The 19,118-nt window shown below is 46.0% G+C and overlaps 1 protein-coding gene across 1 annotated transcript in view; it reads right to left on the bottom strand.

Moving 5' to 3' along the window:
- Positions 1-19,118, bottom strand: part of Ccdc149 (coiled-coil domain containing 149) — a 94,786-nt gene that overhangs the window by 7,970 nt on the left and 67,698 nt on the right. The window contains exons 8-11 of the mRNA XM_032916013.1: positions 18,346-18,430; positions 16,016-16,160; positions 8,862-8,938; positions 1,842-1,958 (exon numbers count right to left, since the gene is read on the bottom strand). Of these exons, the coding sequence (XP_032771904.1) occupies positions 1,842-1,958; positions 8,862-8,938; positions 16,016-16,160; positions 18,346-18,430 (424 nt within the window). The remainder of the gene's footprint in view (positions 1-1,841; positions 1,959-8,861; positions 8,939-16,015; positions 16,161-18,345; positions 18,431-19,118) is intronic.

Raw genomic sequence — 19,118 nt, 5'->3', positions numbered from 1 at the left:
AAATTCTTAAACACGTGTATTCCTCATGCCTTCACTAAGACCTCTGGTCCTTTGCTATGGGAACCAACTCTCTTTGAATGCTAAGATTCTGGGGTGTTAACTCTTAAGCCAGCCGTGGGAAGCCTTACGTTTGCTTTAATTACAGGCTCATAACACTGACATTTCCATAAAAGACTTGTGAATTAGCAGAACATTAGAAAATATTACTGCAAATAATAGTAATTATTCTGGGCTGCTGTCACAAACAGAATTAACATCATTAATACTTATTAGTCACAAAACACACATCAATAAGGACGAGGCAAATGCTTCACGACAGAGTAGAAAGAAAAATACTGCTTTTTCTCTAAAAGATGAAGAAATAGTGTTGAGATTATTAGTCCCCTAAATATGTGTCCCCCCCACTCATGGGCCCAAAGAGGACATTTGTCATGTTTTGTTGGCTGTCTGTCCGGGCTCTGTTTGTCCTCTTGATGTGGCAGCTTTCAGTTGGAATTAATCAGGCCACAACAGTGAGGAAGCCATTGGGACACTGAGAGCCTCTCAGAGAACACATCCTTGTTCCCACCAAGAGCTGGCTCAGGACAGACAAGGACAATGCACATTGATGACGGAACCCTGGAAGCTATCATTTTGAATTACTCATGCTATCCTTGGGAAGACTGAGACAGCCAAAGTCCATTTCCATAGGCCTAGGCTTCCCAGAGGCTCAGAAAACTCAAGAGCAGAGAGAGGCTTTGTGCTCCATGAGGACATAGGCTGCCAGCATGCCATGGCCACCAGCCACAATACAAGGCCACACACAGTGCACCGGAGGCCAGTATTTCAAGCGGTACAAGCTATGACTGTAAAGACCCAGTTCTGCCTTCTGGCCAGTGTTGATTGACCAGGGTAAGGAGCTGTGTCCAGGGCTTCTTCCATGGGTACCTGTGAATGTTTCTGTTGAAAACCTAGAAATATCTTCTACGTTTACCATTCTGTGACTGTGCTGAGTGATTTGAACAGTTAGAAGAGACGGGGCGAACCCTGCTGGCCCCAGCTCTGGTGGGCAGAACAACTGTACATCCAGATAAGTCCTGCATCCTCCCGCTGATGCTCCAAGCTCTAAGCTGTGTGAGAGTTGGCTCGTTTCACAGTGTGAGCTAAATGATAGAGCTGATCAGTCCACCTTGCTAGAATGTCATCCAATCATCAGGGAAGGACGGTAGACTAGATCAGTCTAAGGAGCTGAGATTTTCAGTCATGACAGCTAAGTGTAACTTGGAAACTCTGAGCAGGATAAAATGGGATGGTGAGGTATTTCCATGGGTTGAGCATATGGCTGAAGGATGAAAATGAGAACAGAGCAAGGATGGGTTGGAAGTGGGGAATCCAGGAGAGAAGGACACAACCAGACCGAATCACAAATGGAATGTCTGAGAAACCCCATAGAAAGACTTTGGTTACAGGCCAGATATGGATGGCCTGACAGGAGTTAATGACTACATGGTTTCAAGTCTCAGTAACCAAGAAGGTGGAGAAAAAAAGGAAGCAGGAATAGTTGGAGAGCTGCTGCTGCTGCTGCTGTCATAGTGAAAAACCCCACAGACTGCTGGAGAAGTTCAGGTCCTGAAAATTAGATCGTAGCAGTAGCAGCAGATAGAAAAGTGTGTGTGTGTGTGTGTGTGTGTGTGTGTGTGTGTGTGTGTGTGTGTTTGTAAGTGTTTAGGTATGGAGTGAGGATGTTGTCATGGAGTCCTCCAACTGTGCAACTATGCAGTAGGATGAGATCCTGCTGGCACTGACATGTGCTCTGTACAGATCACAGATGAGAAAAAGGCAGCAACCTGAAATACACTTACCATCCCTGGCACTCTCCTTGTTCTCAGTGGGCTGTTCCACAAACTTCAGCAGTGGGGACTTTGACCTCTGTATGGTAGGGAGAGTCTGGTCACTGAGCAATATGGTGTCCTTGCCCCCTATGAGGAAGAAAAGAAGGTTGGCTTGTTGTGTCACTGGTTTATCTGTAACAGTTTGAATTGTCAACTTGACACATTATAGAATCACCTGGGAAGAGGGACTGACTAGATCAGGGTGAACTCTCAAGTATTATTTAACAACATTGACTGAGGTGGAAAGACCAGCCCACTGTGGGTGGCACCATTCCCTAGGCAAGTGATTTGGACTGTATAAGGGTAAAGAAAATTAGCTGATCACAAGCATGCACACAGTCTCTCTCTGCCCTTAACTGGGAATGTGACTAGATGCTTCAAGTTCCTGCCATGTTGGCTTCCTCACATCTAGAATTGTAAGGTGAACAGATCCTTCCTCTCTTAAGTTGTTTTAAATGAAACTAAGACACTCCCATACAATGAGCTAGCTATTTGGTGGGGAATTCCCTTCAGCTGTGGGCGGTACAAGTAATGTAGTCAATAGGTCCTTCCCTAGTGTGAGGATGGAGCAGGGCTATATCTGTGCTAATTCTGCTTGACTCATTTCTCCTACTCAAGAACAGCTGTCCACAGGTGCCTCCAGTAAAAGGAAACTTGTCTGGCTGAGAAGAACTGCGAAACTGCGTACGCCAACAGCAGTGGTGGCAGCAGGGAGCTTGGGAGGGACATTAGCCATGGTCTGGTCAGAATCACCTGCTAACTGGATGACAACAAGAATGTCACTTTCCCTCTCTAAGCCTCAGTTTTCTCACTATGGGTAGTTGTGAAGACAAAATAAACCGGTCAGGAGAAGATCTTGGGTGTTAAGCAAGCATTCTGCAAATGACACCCGCTGACATCATCAGTAAGGACTCCCATACACCTGATACTGTCCTGATTGCATCTGGTCATGTCAACTATGCAACTCTGTCACAAGGCAGGTGGGATCAAGTCCTCCTCCTTATCCCAGCTGTATTCCCACTTGGAACGTACACTCAGTATAACCTTGCTGCCTGTCAGTGTGAACTCCCCGAAGAGGGTGGAGAAGGTGTCAAGGGACACCTTCCATTGCAGAGGGCAGAGCAGGCCACACAGATGAGTAGGAGGGAAGAACAGTTTCAAAGACTGGAATGACAAACAGACGCATTGGCACCAAATGCATGGACAAACAGCAATGCCACCTCCAAGGTCAGGAGAGCCCACAATTGGTATATTACCAGTTCTTGGCTTGAAAGGCTTTAGGATCTTCTGGGTGGAAACCACTGGGCCCAAAATAAAAGCCCCAGCTCTCATGAGTCCAGCTTGGGCTCCAGTCTGGCTTAGAGTAAAGTTTTCTCAGAGGCTCTACAATTTTGTTTTCCCATTCATCAGAGCCCAGAAGGCCACTAGGGTTAAAACAGATGCCTACACCTCCTTTGGAGAATCAGAAGAAACCAAGCACGTTCCCTCACGGTGTTCCTTGGTTCCTCCTGCTTTTTAGAAAACAGTCCTACTAAGTTGATTAACCTGTGTTAGAGTTCTCCACATAGTAGGCACTTACTTAATGTCTGTATCGCTGACTGAAGTGTCTAATGGGGCCTGGCGTCTGCCATGCTTGGAGCTTGCTGCCGTGTTGGGCAATGGCAAGTGGTTCAATAGCCGTTGGGTTCTCTGTCCTCTGAGTGTCAGGCCAGCTGAGGAGAAGCTACCTGGAGCTACCCTGAGGTTCTGGCAGGCACTTCCACTGTCTTCGATGGAATAAATCTAGAAACGTCAGTGCTGCCCTCTGGAAAGGCTTCCCAAACAGCACTGCGGATTTATAGTTCAGGTGAATGGAAAGGCCCCAGGATAACATACACTTTTAGAGCACAAAGAATCTAGAAATTCCTTCATGGGTTTTCGCTAATTTGCTACAGGGGCCATAATAGGTGATAGGTGCCTCACGGTAGATTTCTTTCCCTTATGTCCATCGCAGCAGCACAATATGTCCACAAGTCAGGTCTGACTGTGGCAGGTGGACTGACAGATTACCAGCCTCCTGGGGAAACTCATCCCCTCTGTATCAGAACCCCGGTGGCCAAAGAATCAGAAGCAGAGGCAGGAGTGGGAACTGGCAGAGGTCAAGGGAGCCTGGGGGTTCCTCTCATGGGAATTCTTTAGGATAGAATGTCTCCTTGACCCCATGAATCCCAGGACGTCTTCCATCCTAGGAAGTGAGTTTGTGAGTGGCTCCTTACAAACACAAGAGGCTCCAGCAAAAACTTGAGCAGAGAGCATGTGGGGAAGGCAAACGAACCAGCCTTTGTCTATGCCGGCCACAGTGGGATGAGAAGACAAGCCTCCCCAGACTTGTGCCTGGAGATGGTACCCCTCTATCAGCAACACATCACGATCTGCTCACTCTTGCCACGTTTGAAAAATTCAAAGCCTCTCTGAGAAGGCTCTCGGTTCCACTGCCTCTCTGAGGGTCTGGAGACATCTGCGCCCACTGAACTGAGCTCTAATCGGAGAATCTGGCCGTGTAAGTTCTCATCTGGTTTTTACGCTTAAGGGAGAGGGTGCACGGGCTTCTCATTGAGCTGGAGTTTGAGTGGCTGTGAGCCCTGCTGACTCCATCTGCCGCCAAAGCTCTCATTCCTGCCTCTAAAAACAAACCAAGTGCTCTCAACCCCCACAGTTTTTCCTCAGGCTGATGCCTGGCGAGGAAGAGAGAATGAGAATGAAAATCTCAAAAAGCCAGACTATTGCCTCTAGCCAGACTGTTTTCTGGATTTTGGTATTTCTGCGGATTGTTTCTGTGTCCCTCACCCCATGTGTGTCTGTGTGTGTGTGTGCGTGTGTGTGTGTGTGTGTGTGTGTGTGTGTGTGTGTGTGTGTGTGTGTGTGTGGGGGATCAAAGTGAAGGGGAAGAGAGAGAGAGAGAGAGAGAGAGAGAGAGAGAGAGAGAGAGAGAGAGAATGTGTCCTAGCTCTTACATGGGAGTTAGAAGACGACCTTGGATGTTGGTCCTCGCCTCCTCCCACCTGTTTTGAGACTTTGGCATGTGCCAGGCTGTCTGGTTCATGAGCTTCCAGGAGTTCTTCTGACTCCCCATCTCATCTGGCCATAGGAGCACTGAGATTACAGATGTGTGCTAACATGCCTGGCTTTATATGGATTCTGGAGATTCAAACTCAAGTCCTCACGCATGCTTATGCAGCAAACAGTTCACCCAAGAGCAGTCTCCCAGTTCCCAGTGTTGTTCAGTGTGGACACACCTAGGACAACACTCCTCAGAGCTACCAATTTAGACTTGAGAATAGCTGAGGGGAGGATCCCAGGAGGTGGGAGTAAAGGGATCAATCCTGGTTAGGGAACATGGCCCACAACTCCTAACAGCTCTCTTTCATATAGAAGACCCCTAGCTTTGCCACTATGAAGGTAGAACAGTTTGGAACAGTCTCAACTATCTAGATGACCTCTTGCTCCAGCCAGTACCATTTGTCAAATATGTCTACTCTACAGCAAGATCACAAAGTGACCCAAAGCCTAGCAAACACCATCAAGAACTCTGATGAGGCTGGGGAATATAACTTTTTGGTAGCATGCCTGTTTAGCAAGCATGTGTCCCTGGGTTCAATCCATAGCACTGGAGAACAAGGAGTGACTGAATGTCTATGAGGCTAACACTTCAGAGGTAGACAGATGAGGATCAGAAGTTCAAGATCATCCTCAGCTAACGTAGCAAGTTCTAAGCTAGACTGGGATCCACGAGGCTGCCTCATAAAACAAAATAAAACTCGATGGTGTTGGTCAGAAGTGAAGAGAGGTAAAACGGAGACACAGGAAGCCTCCTGCCTTGTGGACATTTAGACAGCCCGAGGAAGTCTAGGAAGAGGTTTATCTGCCTTCTGGACCTCTCCTCTCTGGTCTAGCAACCAGAATCCACTTACATCATTTGCCTATGTATCTCAGCTCAGAACTTCAGTCATCCAGCACCCATAGAAGATAGCTTGGGAAACTTAAAACATATGACCTTATGTGTCATCTAAGTCCCTCCCTGTTTCCTGTGCTAAAATGAGCAGCATATCGATTAGATTAGGAAAAACGAAAGTGTTCTTCCACGTGTCAGCTCTAACTGGAAGACTGCTGCTACATCTGTGAGAAAAAATGCTGTGATGGGTTATTGTAGTGGTTTGCATATGCTTGGCCCAGGAAGTGGCACTATTTGGAGATGCAGCCTTGTTGGGGTAGGTGTGGCCTTGTTGGAAAAGGTGTGTCACTCTGGGTATGGGCTTTAAGACCTTCTTTCTAAATGCCCGGAAGCCAGTCTCCTCCTGCTTGACTTGGGTACAAGATGTTGGGCTCTGAGCTCCTCCCATGCCATGCCTGCCTGGATGCTGCCATGCCTTAATGATAATGGACTGAACCTGTAAGATAGCCCCAATTAAATGTTGTCCTTTATAAGATTTGCCTTGGTAATCGTGTCTGTTCACAGCAGTAAAACCCTAATTAAGATAATTAGCAGTGTCTGTCATGGGTATGAGAACGGGTGTACCTAACACACGCCAAGCATTTGTCATCCCGAATCTTCTTGTTCTTAACTGTTCTTCACAGAGGGCGTCATGACTGACTCTCCACATTCTCACTAGTACTTCTGTCTTGGGCACCTATTCAACACTAGCCCTGGAATGCTTTCTGTTTTCCTCATCACTGCTTGATGGAGACTCATCTTGCTTCCTTAGATAGACTAGAGATTTAAGGGGAACAGGGCCAGGTTGCCTGGCATGGCTGTATTCACAAAGCTGAAGCTCAAGCTAAGTACCAGCCCATGGATGGACCGACTCTTCTGGAGAGGACACTGCTCCCTTTGAGATGCTCGTAAATAAGACAGGTCTCCAAAACTGCTGGGACCCAGAAACTTCTACTGTGATTCAGCGGCTGCTTGGGGAGTCGATGAGAAAGAAGTGACGGGGGAGGCAGAGGAGGTGTTCTCTCTCCTCAGAGAACACATTGCTTTTTGCTGTGCCCTGCAATGTGCAGACACATAAAAGCAGGAGTCAGGCAGTCGATGTGATTCACACAGGAAGCAACACCCCACTCCCCATCCTTACGCTCCAGGACTGCAAAGTCCCTGACACAAGGCTACCTCCACACATCCTTCACGTGTGCTCCAAAGTGAGGCTGTAGCCAAAGGAAAAAGTCAGTCTCTGTCGCTGTCTGTCTGTCTGTCTCTGTCTCTGTCTCTTTCTTCCTCTCTCTCTCTCTCTCTCTCTCTCTCTCTCTCTCTCTCTCTCTTGTGCTCCATTTGTACTGTACTCACTAATGCTTGCTTTGCACCAATTGAATCCCCTATTTCCGTAAGTTATTCTATCTAGAATATTCACAGAAAGGTACATAACAAATTTCTACCATTCATATACATGGAGGAAAGAATGTGCCCCCGATATTAGCTACAAGAAACCCCAAATATTTCAAAATAAACATACTCCCAAATCCGACTGAAACATTGTAGCTCAGGCCTTCGGCAGCAAAAAGAAGGGAAAAATAGTCATTATTGTAGAACATCCATTGAAGTCCCACCTGACCAAACAAACACCAGACACAGGAAATTCCCAGCATTGATTCACCCATTCAACGTCCATCTTTTTACATAAATCACACAAATGAAGCAGTGAGAAAATTCACCAAGTCATTTTGAGAGGGGGGGGAAATCAAAGCTTCGGTACATGCACAAAAACAGCAATTTGACTGCACAAATAAATGACAAATTTGTCTGTCTGTGTTGGAATTCAATGCACTAAAAAAAAGCCTTCACAGAAGAAGCGGTTTGAACATCATCAAAAGCGGCCGGTGCAAAATGGACCATTCAAATCCCCAGGACGGCACTCGCCACTAATTAGTTCTGTGAGGTCTTTTGACATCCAGTTCAAGGAATCGCTGCGAAAAATTCCAATTTATGAAACACACTTGCAGGCAACCTAAGGCAGCTATTCAGATTTCCACTGAGGAAAACGTGATGTTGTCCACCTCCTCTCCTGTGGCAATTTTCATTTCTCATCCGTACAGGAACGCAGCCCACGGGAGCCGAGCAAAGAGGAGACCGCTTTGCGCTGAAAGGGTAAGACACTAAAAATACCCGGACAATGTTCCTTCCAGGGAACCAGGAGGCGGCAGAAAATGATAAATATAAGTTTCCAAACAGCATAAAGAGGAAGGTGAAGAACTGACGGGGTCTCCCGAGAGGGGTATTTTACTGGGATAAACGGGATAAGTATAGCTCATTAGAGAGAAACACCACGGCTCCTCACACATTGGACAAATGTGGGGAGAAAAATCTCCTCAAGAATTTTTGTTATCAAGGTACATAAAACTGTTGGGAGGGGGGAGGCAGGGGAAGGTGGCTGTGAAGTACATCTGGATTGGAGAAATGGTTGGCGCTTCGTTTTTAGTACTGGTGATTAAACCGAACAAATCTTTGTGTGGTTTTACATTCCACTTTAGGACTGATGATTAAATTGCACAAATCTTTGTAAGATCTTATATTCGTTTTTAGGACCAGTGATTAAATTGAACAAATCTCGGTATATTCTCCCATTCATTTTAGGAGGGAAGGTTACATGGAACAAATCTTTATAAGATGACTAGTGATAAGAAATGAAACAACTCTCGGGCATTCACAAAGGTTAACACACACACACACACACACACACACACACCGACAATTTGAGAACTTAGGCTATCTAAACTCCCATGCCCCACTGATAAGAATTTGAAAACGCATTGTGTATTTCCGACGTTGTCCCATCCACGGACTTGCCATGGAATGGGTTTCTCAATTTGAAACCCTGGTGAGCTGTTTCTCCACAGTCTCCAATTCAAGGGGCCTCCAACAGGCAGAATCTCCTTGGCAAGTTATGTGAGACAGTTCTTTAAAAAGGTGAACAAATTCCCAAACAAGAAGAAAGACACCATTCATGAGTTTCTGCTTACCTGGGAGACTCCACAAACCAGAAACTTCCAGAGTCCTTAGTTTCTTCTCCAGCTCTGCCACTCGATTCCCAAGGATTCTAGAAAAGACAAGAAAAGAATAAGAGGAGATGAAGTCACCTGTCAGTGCTTGCGCCGATGTGGTAGTTGGTGCGAAGTCAATAGATTTAGGATCTAAAAATAGAGCATGTGGGTCCACATGTGCACATGCTACACACATTATTGGAAGTTCACGTGGAGATAGAAAATACCATAAAAAAAACACACACACACACACACACACACACACACACACACACTCACACACCCACACACACACTCACACACACACACACACACGCACACACACCCACACACACACACACACACACACCACACACACACACACACACACACACACACACACACACACACACACACACACACACACACACTCACACACTCACACACACACACACACCCACACACACACACACATACACACACACTCTCACACTGATACACACTCACACACACACACACACACACACACTCAGTACACCACACACACACACACATACACACAGTACACTGCACACACACACACACACACTCACACACACACACATCACACACTTCACACATACTCACACACATTATTCAGTTGAGTTCTATGCTACAAGGCAATCCTGTGGAGGTTAGACCATCATTCCATCACTGCCCAAAACACCATAAGGAACGTCCTCAAGTTCTCGTTTGAGAATTGCTCATTAAGATGGCAATTGATTCTGAATGCCCTGAGTAGCGTCGGACCCTCTTTGAGAGTATGTTTGAGTTTTGGAACCAGTAGGTAAGATAGATGGACACACTTGGAAATGTTTCTTCGCAGTTCCACAGCAGGTCTTACCGATGCGTGTTCCTGGATATCAAGAACAATGTTTGGAACAGTGTAGGTGGCCAATAAATATGTGTAATTAAGCACATGCTTTTTTTCATAATCTGCAATCATCTATGGGAAAGGTAAATAACAAGAATTTCACAAGAGTTTTTGAAACATGATGTTTTCATTAATTGCTGGGGAATTCTGTGCAGCACACCCCTGGGGAATTCTGTGCAGCGCACCCCGTCACACGGTTTTCCACCTCTCCCAGTTGGGGCTGTGTCACGAGGATGGCAAACTCGGCGATCTGAGTTCGAGTCTCAGGACCCACATGGTGGGAGGCGAGAACTGACTCTGGCAAGTTTTCCTCTGACCTCCATACACCAGACATGATACCCTCTGCCCACCAACGCACACAAGCCAATACATCTTAAAAAGACTTCTTAAAAGAATCCTCAGTTGTTTGAGAATCAGTAGGATAATGAGGCTCTTTTCCAAGCAACCATTCTTACTTGATGCGATATCTAAGTTCTGAAATGCACACTGGAAAAGATCAGACGGTGTGCTTGGAAGGCAGGCTTTGTATACACGCATAGGTAAACATCTGCTCCTGTGCTCCAGACATTAAACATAGCTGAGGAATGATTGACAGTCATCTAAAACCTTACTTTCCAGTGGTCTGGAATTAGAAACCAGTCTTTATTTTTATTTGGGCAATTTTCTTGGCACTGCTGTGCTGAAACGACATGAAAATCTCCTTAATAGCAAATTCTCCATTCCTTTCAGTGGGATAAATTAGAGCAGCAGAATTATTCTCCTACGTCTCTTTCTATTCCAGAGATAGCTGCGCACACCCACATACGTTCAGGGCCATGAATATGCATATATAGCCGCACATATATACAGCTCAGTTCATCCTGATTTTACCTGAATCGACCTGCAGCATCTGAAGCTTCCCCTGGAGTTCACAGGGAAACTCTGCCGTTGCTCTACATGGGTCCGTTCATCTGGTTACTGAGCTCATCCTTCCCTCATTTCTTTATGTCTCACAGTCTGCATGGTGTTCACCGACTACCTCAGCTCTGTTCCATCTGTTGGGTCTGTTTTACTTTCACACCCTTGACCCTTCCATTGTTAATCAGCCTCTCCGTGTTTTGCCTTTGTGTTCTGATCCCAGCTCCCTTCCTCATAACTGATGGGTCCGACATACAGTCACCATACTGCTTAACTCACGCTTACTTCTGAATGAGGTTAGATCACATGTCTGCCACTCTCTCTTAGGAACAAAGGCTAAGGCTCCACTCTTCAGTGATGCTGAGGGATGCCCCAAGCTGGATTTACAGGTAGAGCACAGAGGCTTTGCTCATGCTGTTTCTGGAGAACCCAGCCATTTCTCCCAGAAATGGAATGCGTGGAGTTGCTGGGACTCTCCCAACCCCACATCCTACTTCCAGGGATCCTCCTTGAGTTTATCAGTGGTAGCTCTGTTCATTGGTCTGATATCAGCACCTGGTGCAGGCTGGAGGTAATGGAAGGATCCAGAAGTTGCAGATGTGGCAAAAGCAGTGATGGAACCATTAATAATGGTGACTCTACTGCCATGGACACAAAGGACAACTGATTTTCCCAGAGTTCTCAGTATAAGGCACCGATGTGCTAAACATTTACTCAGTACAGAAGTTAGTCAGCTTACCCTAAACTACATACCAGACCCAGTGATGAGTCACCTGTCTCAGCCTCTGAACTCCATGTTCTTAACATATACCCCACCCCCAGTGGCACTTTAAACCTTTTTACATTCTTTCTCATGTGTCCAACAAGTACTCCTTAAAAATTAGGCTAATCGAAATATAGATATGGTCATAGGTGATGTCAGAAATACAACCCTAGTTGCTTTGCATGACTGGAAGGGATCTCCTTGCCTGGTCTCACACAGAGACTTGGGCAGGAGTTATGGGAGCTGGTATAAGAGACTGTGGGAGACACAGTGGCTGGCAGCTCTCAGGATGGAAGGAGAAGGAGAAGGAAGGAGAAGGAAGGAGAAGGAGAAGGAGAAGAAGAAGGAGAAGAAGAAGGAGAAGGAGAAGAAGAAGAAGAAGAAGAAGAAGAAGAAGAAGAAGAAGAAGAAGAAGAAGAAGAGAAGAAGAAGAAGAAGAAGAAGAAGAGAGAGAGAGGAAGAGAGAAGAGAGAGAGAGAGAGAGAAGAGAGAGAGAGAGAGAGAAGAAGGAGAAGGAGAAGGAGAAGGAGAAGGAGAAGGAAGGAGAAGGAGAAGAAGAAGAAGAAGAAGAAGAAGAAGAAGGAGAAGAAGAAGAAGAAAAGAAGAAGAAGAAGAAGAAGAAGAAGAAAAGAAGAAGAAGAAGAAGAAGAAGAAGAAGAAGAAGAAGAAGAAGAAGAAGAAGAAGAAGAAGAAGAAGAAGAAGAAGAAGAAGAAGAAGAAGAAGAAGAAGAAGAAGAAGAAGAAGAAGAAGAAGAAGAAGAAGAAGAAGAAGAAGAAGAAGAAGAAGAAGAAGAAGAAGAAGAAGAAGAAGAAGAAGAAATCTAACTCAGAATGTTTAAGCCATTCGCACCCAGCTCCTGGGATCCACCTCAGCGCTACAGGTTGGAGGGGAAATTGAAAGGAGAAGCCTTTTTCCTATTCCTAGAAAACAATAGTCTGCTAGTGGCCACACAGCACCATGTGATAGGAAACCTAAGGACAGCTGATATATGTCCATCATTTGTTACAAGTCAGGTGTTATGCCCCTGAACAACACATCCACCGCCCTGAGTTTTGTTTTGTTCTGGGTTTTTCTTTTCCACATCTGGCTAGGCAGTTCTTGATTTGTAGATGAGGAATTTGAAGCTCACAGAGGGCAATGACTCACTCAGGGTCACACAGCTGGTAATCAGGCAAAAACTAACCCTAAAAACACCTAAGTCTAATAAAAGCTGGGAGCAAAATTGACAAGTGACAAGAAAAGCAGAACCAGAGTGGCTGATGGGGCCTCTGATGAGGCTAAGCTGAGAACACTCTGGCTTTTAATCACAGGTTCTGGGGAGCTCTCGAGGTGTTCTAGGCAGCAGAGAGAAGCTTAGGAAGTGGTCCTCATGTGAAGTTGAGGATGGACAAGAACTGGGAGTAAAGGCAGAAAGACCACTTCATCCAGGAAGATGAAGGTGTGACCAACCGTCCAATGGGGATGCAGGGAAGTCAAAGAAACAGGACCAGCGGAGGAAACGAAGAATCTGAGGCTGCCACATGGCGACTCACGGAAGAGATGAGCATCTGAGCATGGTGTCAGGGAGATCTGCTTGTCAACAGAGTGAGGCAAGAAAGGGCAGGGACAAGATAGAGCCTGAAAGCTACTGGGAGAAAAGTGCTGGTGGGAAGTGGTCACAGGAAGTGCTGGGAAGTATGACCTACCCTGGGTGGGGGTGTCCGAGGATGAAGGGAACCCCAGTTCCCAAGTGAGAAGCCAAGACAGACTAGCATGCAGGAAGGGAAATGGGTCTGCAGGGAAGACAGCCAGCAGCACACAGATGTACGCAGGGCAGCAGCAGGAGGCACACCAAGGCTTGGGAGAGGAAGCCTTTTGGGTTGGGTAGGATGGGGATTTTTGTTTTGTTTTGTTTTGTTTTTGTTTTTTTTGTTTTGTAATTGACCATAGTATCAATTTTGGTATATGTCCTCCCCTGTGTGTCCCTTAGTCTAAGAAAATCCTCCAGATATCCGGCCTCCATACTGACTTTGCATCACGGCTTCTAATGACATTACTGGGCATACAAACAGCCAGAAGGGGAAGCTGTGAGCCCCTGCACTCCCTGTCACGCCCCATCTGGAGCCCTTTGACACTCTGCTGGGAAACTCATGGTTCTGTGAGACTTAGACGACTTCCCAGCTCCTCCACCGCCTGCTAGGGAAGCATGGAAGGCATGTGACTGAATCAGCCACCACCTCACTGCTGGCAAGGACACATCTCCTGCTTGTGGCCTTAGTTTCTCAGCTAAGGGAGCCGGCTCCCTTTAGTGATCACCAGGTAATGGCTAACGTGTCAGCAAGAGGCACAGCAAATGAATGGCCACTGAACAGCACTCGAACATAAATCCCATGGTACTGGGCAGTTATCACGATGGTTCCCACAGGATCCCCTGACTGAGGGAGGCCATTGCCAAACAGTAGAAAGCTAGTAGGCAGAGCACGAGCTTCCAGAAGGGAAGGTCTGTCCTGAGGCACCACCTCACCCTAATAAAATGTCTTTTTCCTCCCTTGGTTATAAGGCTAAATCATGAGGGCTACTGGGTGAACTAACCAAACTCTCATTCTGTTGTCAGTCCTTCATTTATAGTACAGTTAACTTCTTTATACATCCCCAGGAAGTATGAAACAGACGGCCTTCAAAGCACCAACGATGGGACACACTTGACACTTGTTGGCGTACCTCCACAATCGATTGCTACAGGGGCGAAAAGCAAGCAAAAGAACAAAAGAACGAAGGGCACCCCTCCCTTTTCTGTGATAATGAGGAGCTGCCTTTCGGTTCTTTAAAATATCCATAAGCGTATGAATAGGTGTGTTTCTGTGCACTGTGCCTTTATTTGCATGATGTGAAGAACCCACGAGCACAAGAAATGGTGACTCCTCTCATGAAGGGGTTGTGGACGGCTGAGATGTGTGGAAACCCACAGTTCTTCAACCATGGCTCAGAGAATATGCAAAGTTTTGTGCAAATAAAAATAACGAGATGAATGGACGTGCCAGCCTTCGTACAGGGAGACAGTGGTTTGCGTCTGGGGCCCAGTCCTGTTGCAGTAGCTATGGTAAGGTTCAAAGGAGCCCAGAGACACTGGCCAGGTATTGCTGAGGAATAAGAAGCACACTCCTGCCTGCTTCCCGGGATCCTCGGGGACAGCCCCTCCCCCACCAGATTCCAACCCTGCCTCCTGAGAGTAGCTGCAGTTGGGCATGGCTGTTTCATTTTGCAAACTTCTCCTGTCAATAAATTACCCTGTCATCCAGGGAGATTGCTGGCCTCCCTTTGATGCTCTCGCTCTCTCCCACATACATCTTCATCTCTGGTACGGTCCTCTCCACACTCCATCATTTCCTTCTTCTCTTTTGTTTTTATAACACTTTCAATCATCTTCCAGTGGCCCCTTCCGTGGGTGTCCCTGCCTTTGGCAGCCCCAATTCTCAGGTCCCTCCCCTCTAAGCCTAACATCTGTTCTTGTTCAAATCTTCAGCAGTGTCATTGTGGCTCTGAATGTAAGTCTGGGGAGGTTTCTGTACAAGATAAAAATATGAGCCCCATCCACTCCCACACCACCACCCCCAACACCATCCCCAATGAAAAGTCAGTGGTAGCAATATCTGAGCAAATGCCAAATCCTTCTAGGTGGAGATGGTGAGCCACAAAGCTTATCCTGCTATCAGTCAAATGCACTCCTCTGTTAGAAGCTACATTTTCAAGCTCATAGTTTAGTGCTGATCACGGTTAGGGGTGGTTAGAGTGAGATCCTGTTGGGAAGGTGAGGCCCCCGGCCTGGCATCTCTGGGATCCAGAGTGAGCACTCTTGCTATGTTTGACCACATGGAAACTGGGTCATGTTCAGATGTGGCATGAAGACCATCATCAGACACAGTGACATGCTTTTGAATTCAGCCCCCCCTGAAGTGTGAGAAGTGAACTTCTTGCTTTAAAAAAAAAATCTTCATAAATTACCTAGACTTGGTTATAGGACAGAATACAGACTGGTGTATGCAGTACTTAATGCTTTAATTATTGCTGTTCTTATTCTCAGGACACTTTCAACTCCCTCTGTTGCTTCTGACCACTGTTTCAACCTACCTTACTTAACCTGCTCTGTTTGATACAATGTAACCAACGCTCATACAGGATACTTAGTTACTTTGCCTTTTCTTAAAGCATGCCACCAGGCTCTCTCACACACAGCAGCAGTCTGTAGGAAGTTTATGATTGTCTTCCTGTTAGTCAGAGACGACCCTCAGAGTCAAATTATGGGACTGAGGGGCAAAGAATATCTAAGAAAGAGGCAAGGGCACAAGTACCATCCTGTGGGAGCCACCATGAAACACAGGATGGGCTCTCTAAGAAATCAGGATTCCTGCTTCATTGCCTCTGATGGACAAACAGGATGCCAAAGCAAGGCACAAGTGTGGTTCTGGTTTCATGCTTGTTGTCTCCCCTCATCCACACCCTCCCCCATAGCAGGGATCCGACCTTCTTCCCAGAAGGCTTGTAGTTTATTTCTGGAAGCCCATTCATTCTCTTACCACCCAGACTAAGAACCTACTACCCACCTGTTGGTTTGCCTCTGGTGCTGAATGACCATGTTTTTCTCATGGATGGTCTCCAGCAGGGCAGTGGCCAGAGACTTCAGGTCAGCGATGGACTGAGGAGTAGCTGGGAGGCTGCACCCGTGGTCTTCAGAGAGCAGATCCTGAACTAGGGAAGACAAAGTCAACAGCTCAGTTTTGGATTCTGAAACAAGAGACTGCATACACAGGTTGGTCACTCCTGGATAACGGGAGTCCCAGGCTTTGGCATGACACTTGTTTTTTTCTGAGAGCCTTCCTCAACTACCACAAGGGATACAGCAGAAAACTCAGTGTGAGGGTTAAGTGGGGAAAACTTAAAGTTTGACCCTCCCTCCCCCTTTTTATTTTCTTCTTTTTGTCAAACTGGGATAGAATCAAGGTCTCACACATGCTAAGCAAATATGCTCACGTCCATCCACTTGCAAGCTGTTCAGAGACCAATAACATTTTCACTTGCCAGTGAATGCAGACTTACTTATGCTAACTCACTGAGATTTTGAACTGAAATAAATAAATAAATAAGCCTAGCAAGCATTATTTATTTCCATTTTGTAAAAAATAAAGCAAGTCTCAGGTGGGTTAAAAACACTCATTCAAGGTCATCTTGCCCTGCAGATGACAATGATTCCGTGATCTTTAGGCTCTCTGATTATTGCAAAAGTAAATAGCACTTTAAAGGGGTAAATCGGTGGAGAGAAAAACACAAGTGACAGCTACCCCGGTACTCCTTCTGACTATGACAAAGCACTGCGACTCTTTCGACTATCATTTCCCATGTGACTGTATGTGTGCAGACTCATTCAATATTCTTCTAAGACGGGGGAAATACTATTTTTTTTCACCTAACTACATCCCAATCCCATTTACATCCTAAGTTATAAAAGTGAACACACATGTCAATGGCCCATCTAGGTCTCTAAAGATTAATTTAGCTAGATATTTATGCCATTTCCAGTCGAAATACAGAATGTATGAGGGCATTCTCTCAGTTAAAAGTTCATGTATGTCTAACTTATTTCTTGCTCGTTCTTGCTAAGGATCTGTTTAGGTTTGCTCATATATTTTGATTACCTATCCAGTAGTTCATGGTAATAAGGCTCTCTCATAGGTTTTCTAGATGACTTGGGTCAGGGCATAACTCTGTGTGGCCTTTGAGTGTGGCTGGCTCTTGTGACATATCAGTCAGTACAGGAGTCCATACTCTAAGCTGGTAGCTAGGTATTGTATCCAGGGCTAACCATGTTTGTGCATGTGTACATGTTCATGTGTGTGCATGCATGTGTGGGTATATGTAGAGGAAACAGGTTGATATCAGCCCTTTCCATACTCTCTCTCCACTTTTTAGTTTTGCTCTTGCTCTGCAGCCCTGGTAACCTAGAGCTTGACAGGTAGACCAGTATGGCCTCAAACTATACTACGACAAATTTTTTTCCACAGCTGCTTGGGATGTGAACCCAGGGCCTCATGCTTACATGGCAGACACTTTACTGCTGAACCACATAGCTGGGGTTTTCCACACCTTTATAGAGTGTTATAGCTACCCATTCAAGAACAACTCTAGGATGTTCTCTTCTAGGTAAAGGGGGGAAAGAAAATGCTTGAAAAAGAACCTTGATGGTTAGGTCCACTGAAGATGCTATGCTTTTTAAAGCCGGTTCTGATTAAGACTGGACCATGATAGCTGCTGGTCCGTACAGTCAGCAGCTGAGGAGCAGGCTGGAGCATCCTAGGCTTAAGTGGAAAACTGACTGCAGAATATGAAGTACCACACTTGAGCTTTCTGCTGTTTATTCCCCCTGGACTGCTCCCGGAAGATCATTATTTTTCATTGGAATCGACAGGAAGGAGGAACAAAGCTACAATCAATAAAAGCTTCTTGGAAACCGGCATGCATTCCCATGATCCATAGGGCAATGACCTTTGCAGTAGGGGCTTCTCCACTCAGCATGCAGAGGCCAGGAGAAATACACTCAAGGAAGGTGAGCACCTAGAGGCTCTCAGGTGGGAATGGGAAAGGAAAAACATCTCAGGAGGATCACTGGTGAAGCCTGAAGACGGTGATTCTTAAAGTGGGGTCTCCCACTGCAACACCATGGTCTGGCAACCCTGCAGACATGTAAATTCTCGGGTCTTACCTTCAAGACCTGTCAAGCCAGGAGCCTAGGGAGGGGTTTATCTGGGTTGGAAGGACTCGGGCAATCCAGCTACAAGTGGCAGTTAGGAGCCACAGTTTTCTTTCCTGGGGGCTTGGGTGGGCCATAGACTACAGCTCTGTGCTCAGAAGTTGGTCCCATTTGAATATTGAGGCCTACCTTGTTTCGCAGACAAGACCCCAGTCAGAGCACTACTGTTGGATTTGCCTTGGCTCTTGGAATTTTTCCGTCTCTCGAGAGCATTCTGAAGCAGCAATGGAAAGACCAAAAACCTTTGTCAGAAAAGGCAGCGACAGAAAAATTCCTTGTTAAGGATACACCGTGTGTACTCATAAGAACCCTGGCAGACTCCAAATGTAGCCTAAAACACAGGACCCTTGGTCCTTGGAGTTTTAAATGGCTCCACATACAGGGTTTGTTTCACTTTTAAGTTACTGCAAAGGAGAAAGGCAGTAATTATAGTCCCTTATATTCACAGGTATTTAATTGATGTTCTTAAAATCAAATCTGAAACAAGAACCCAGTCTAACATGTGGAGAGACTTGCTATCAAAATCATTTTAGAATAGACATGAGACGAACACTACGTTTGTGTTTATGTATCAGGGGTAGTATCTAGAAAGGTATGATGGTTGGATTGGAAAAAGACTGTGGTCAATTGGTGAGGTCTACCTGGGGCACAGGATTGAGTGAGTGAACGTGCTGCTATGGCCATTCTTAGAATGGACTCTTGCATTCACACCAGTACGCCAGGGTTTGAAACATGAACAAGATACATGATGCATGAAAGGACAGGTATGGCTGTAAATTTACATACTACAAAGCTCATACTTCCTTGGCTCCTGCTTATCTATACATTGATGTAAATGGACGTGTGGCTCCCATCAAATGGAAGGCCATGGTGATCTCTGAGAACAAGAGCTAGCGTCAACA

Source organism: Rattus rattus, chromosome 11 (assembly GCF_011064425.1).
Source record: "Rattus rattus isolate New Zealand chromosome 11, Rrattus_CSIRO_v1, whole genome shotgun sequence".
NCBI lineage: Eukaryota > Metazoa > Chordata > Mammalia > Rodentia > Muridae > Rattus > Rattus rattus.
This window is presented reverse-complemented; position numbering and strand designations above follow the sequence as displayed.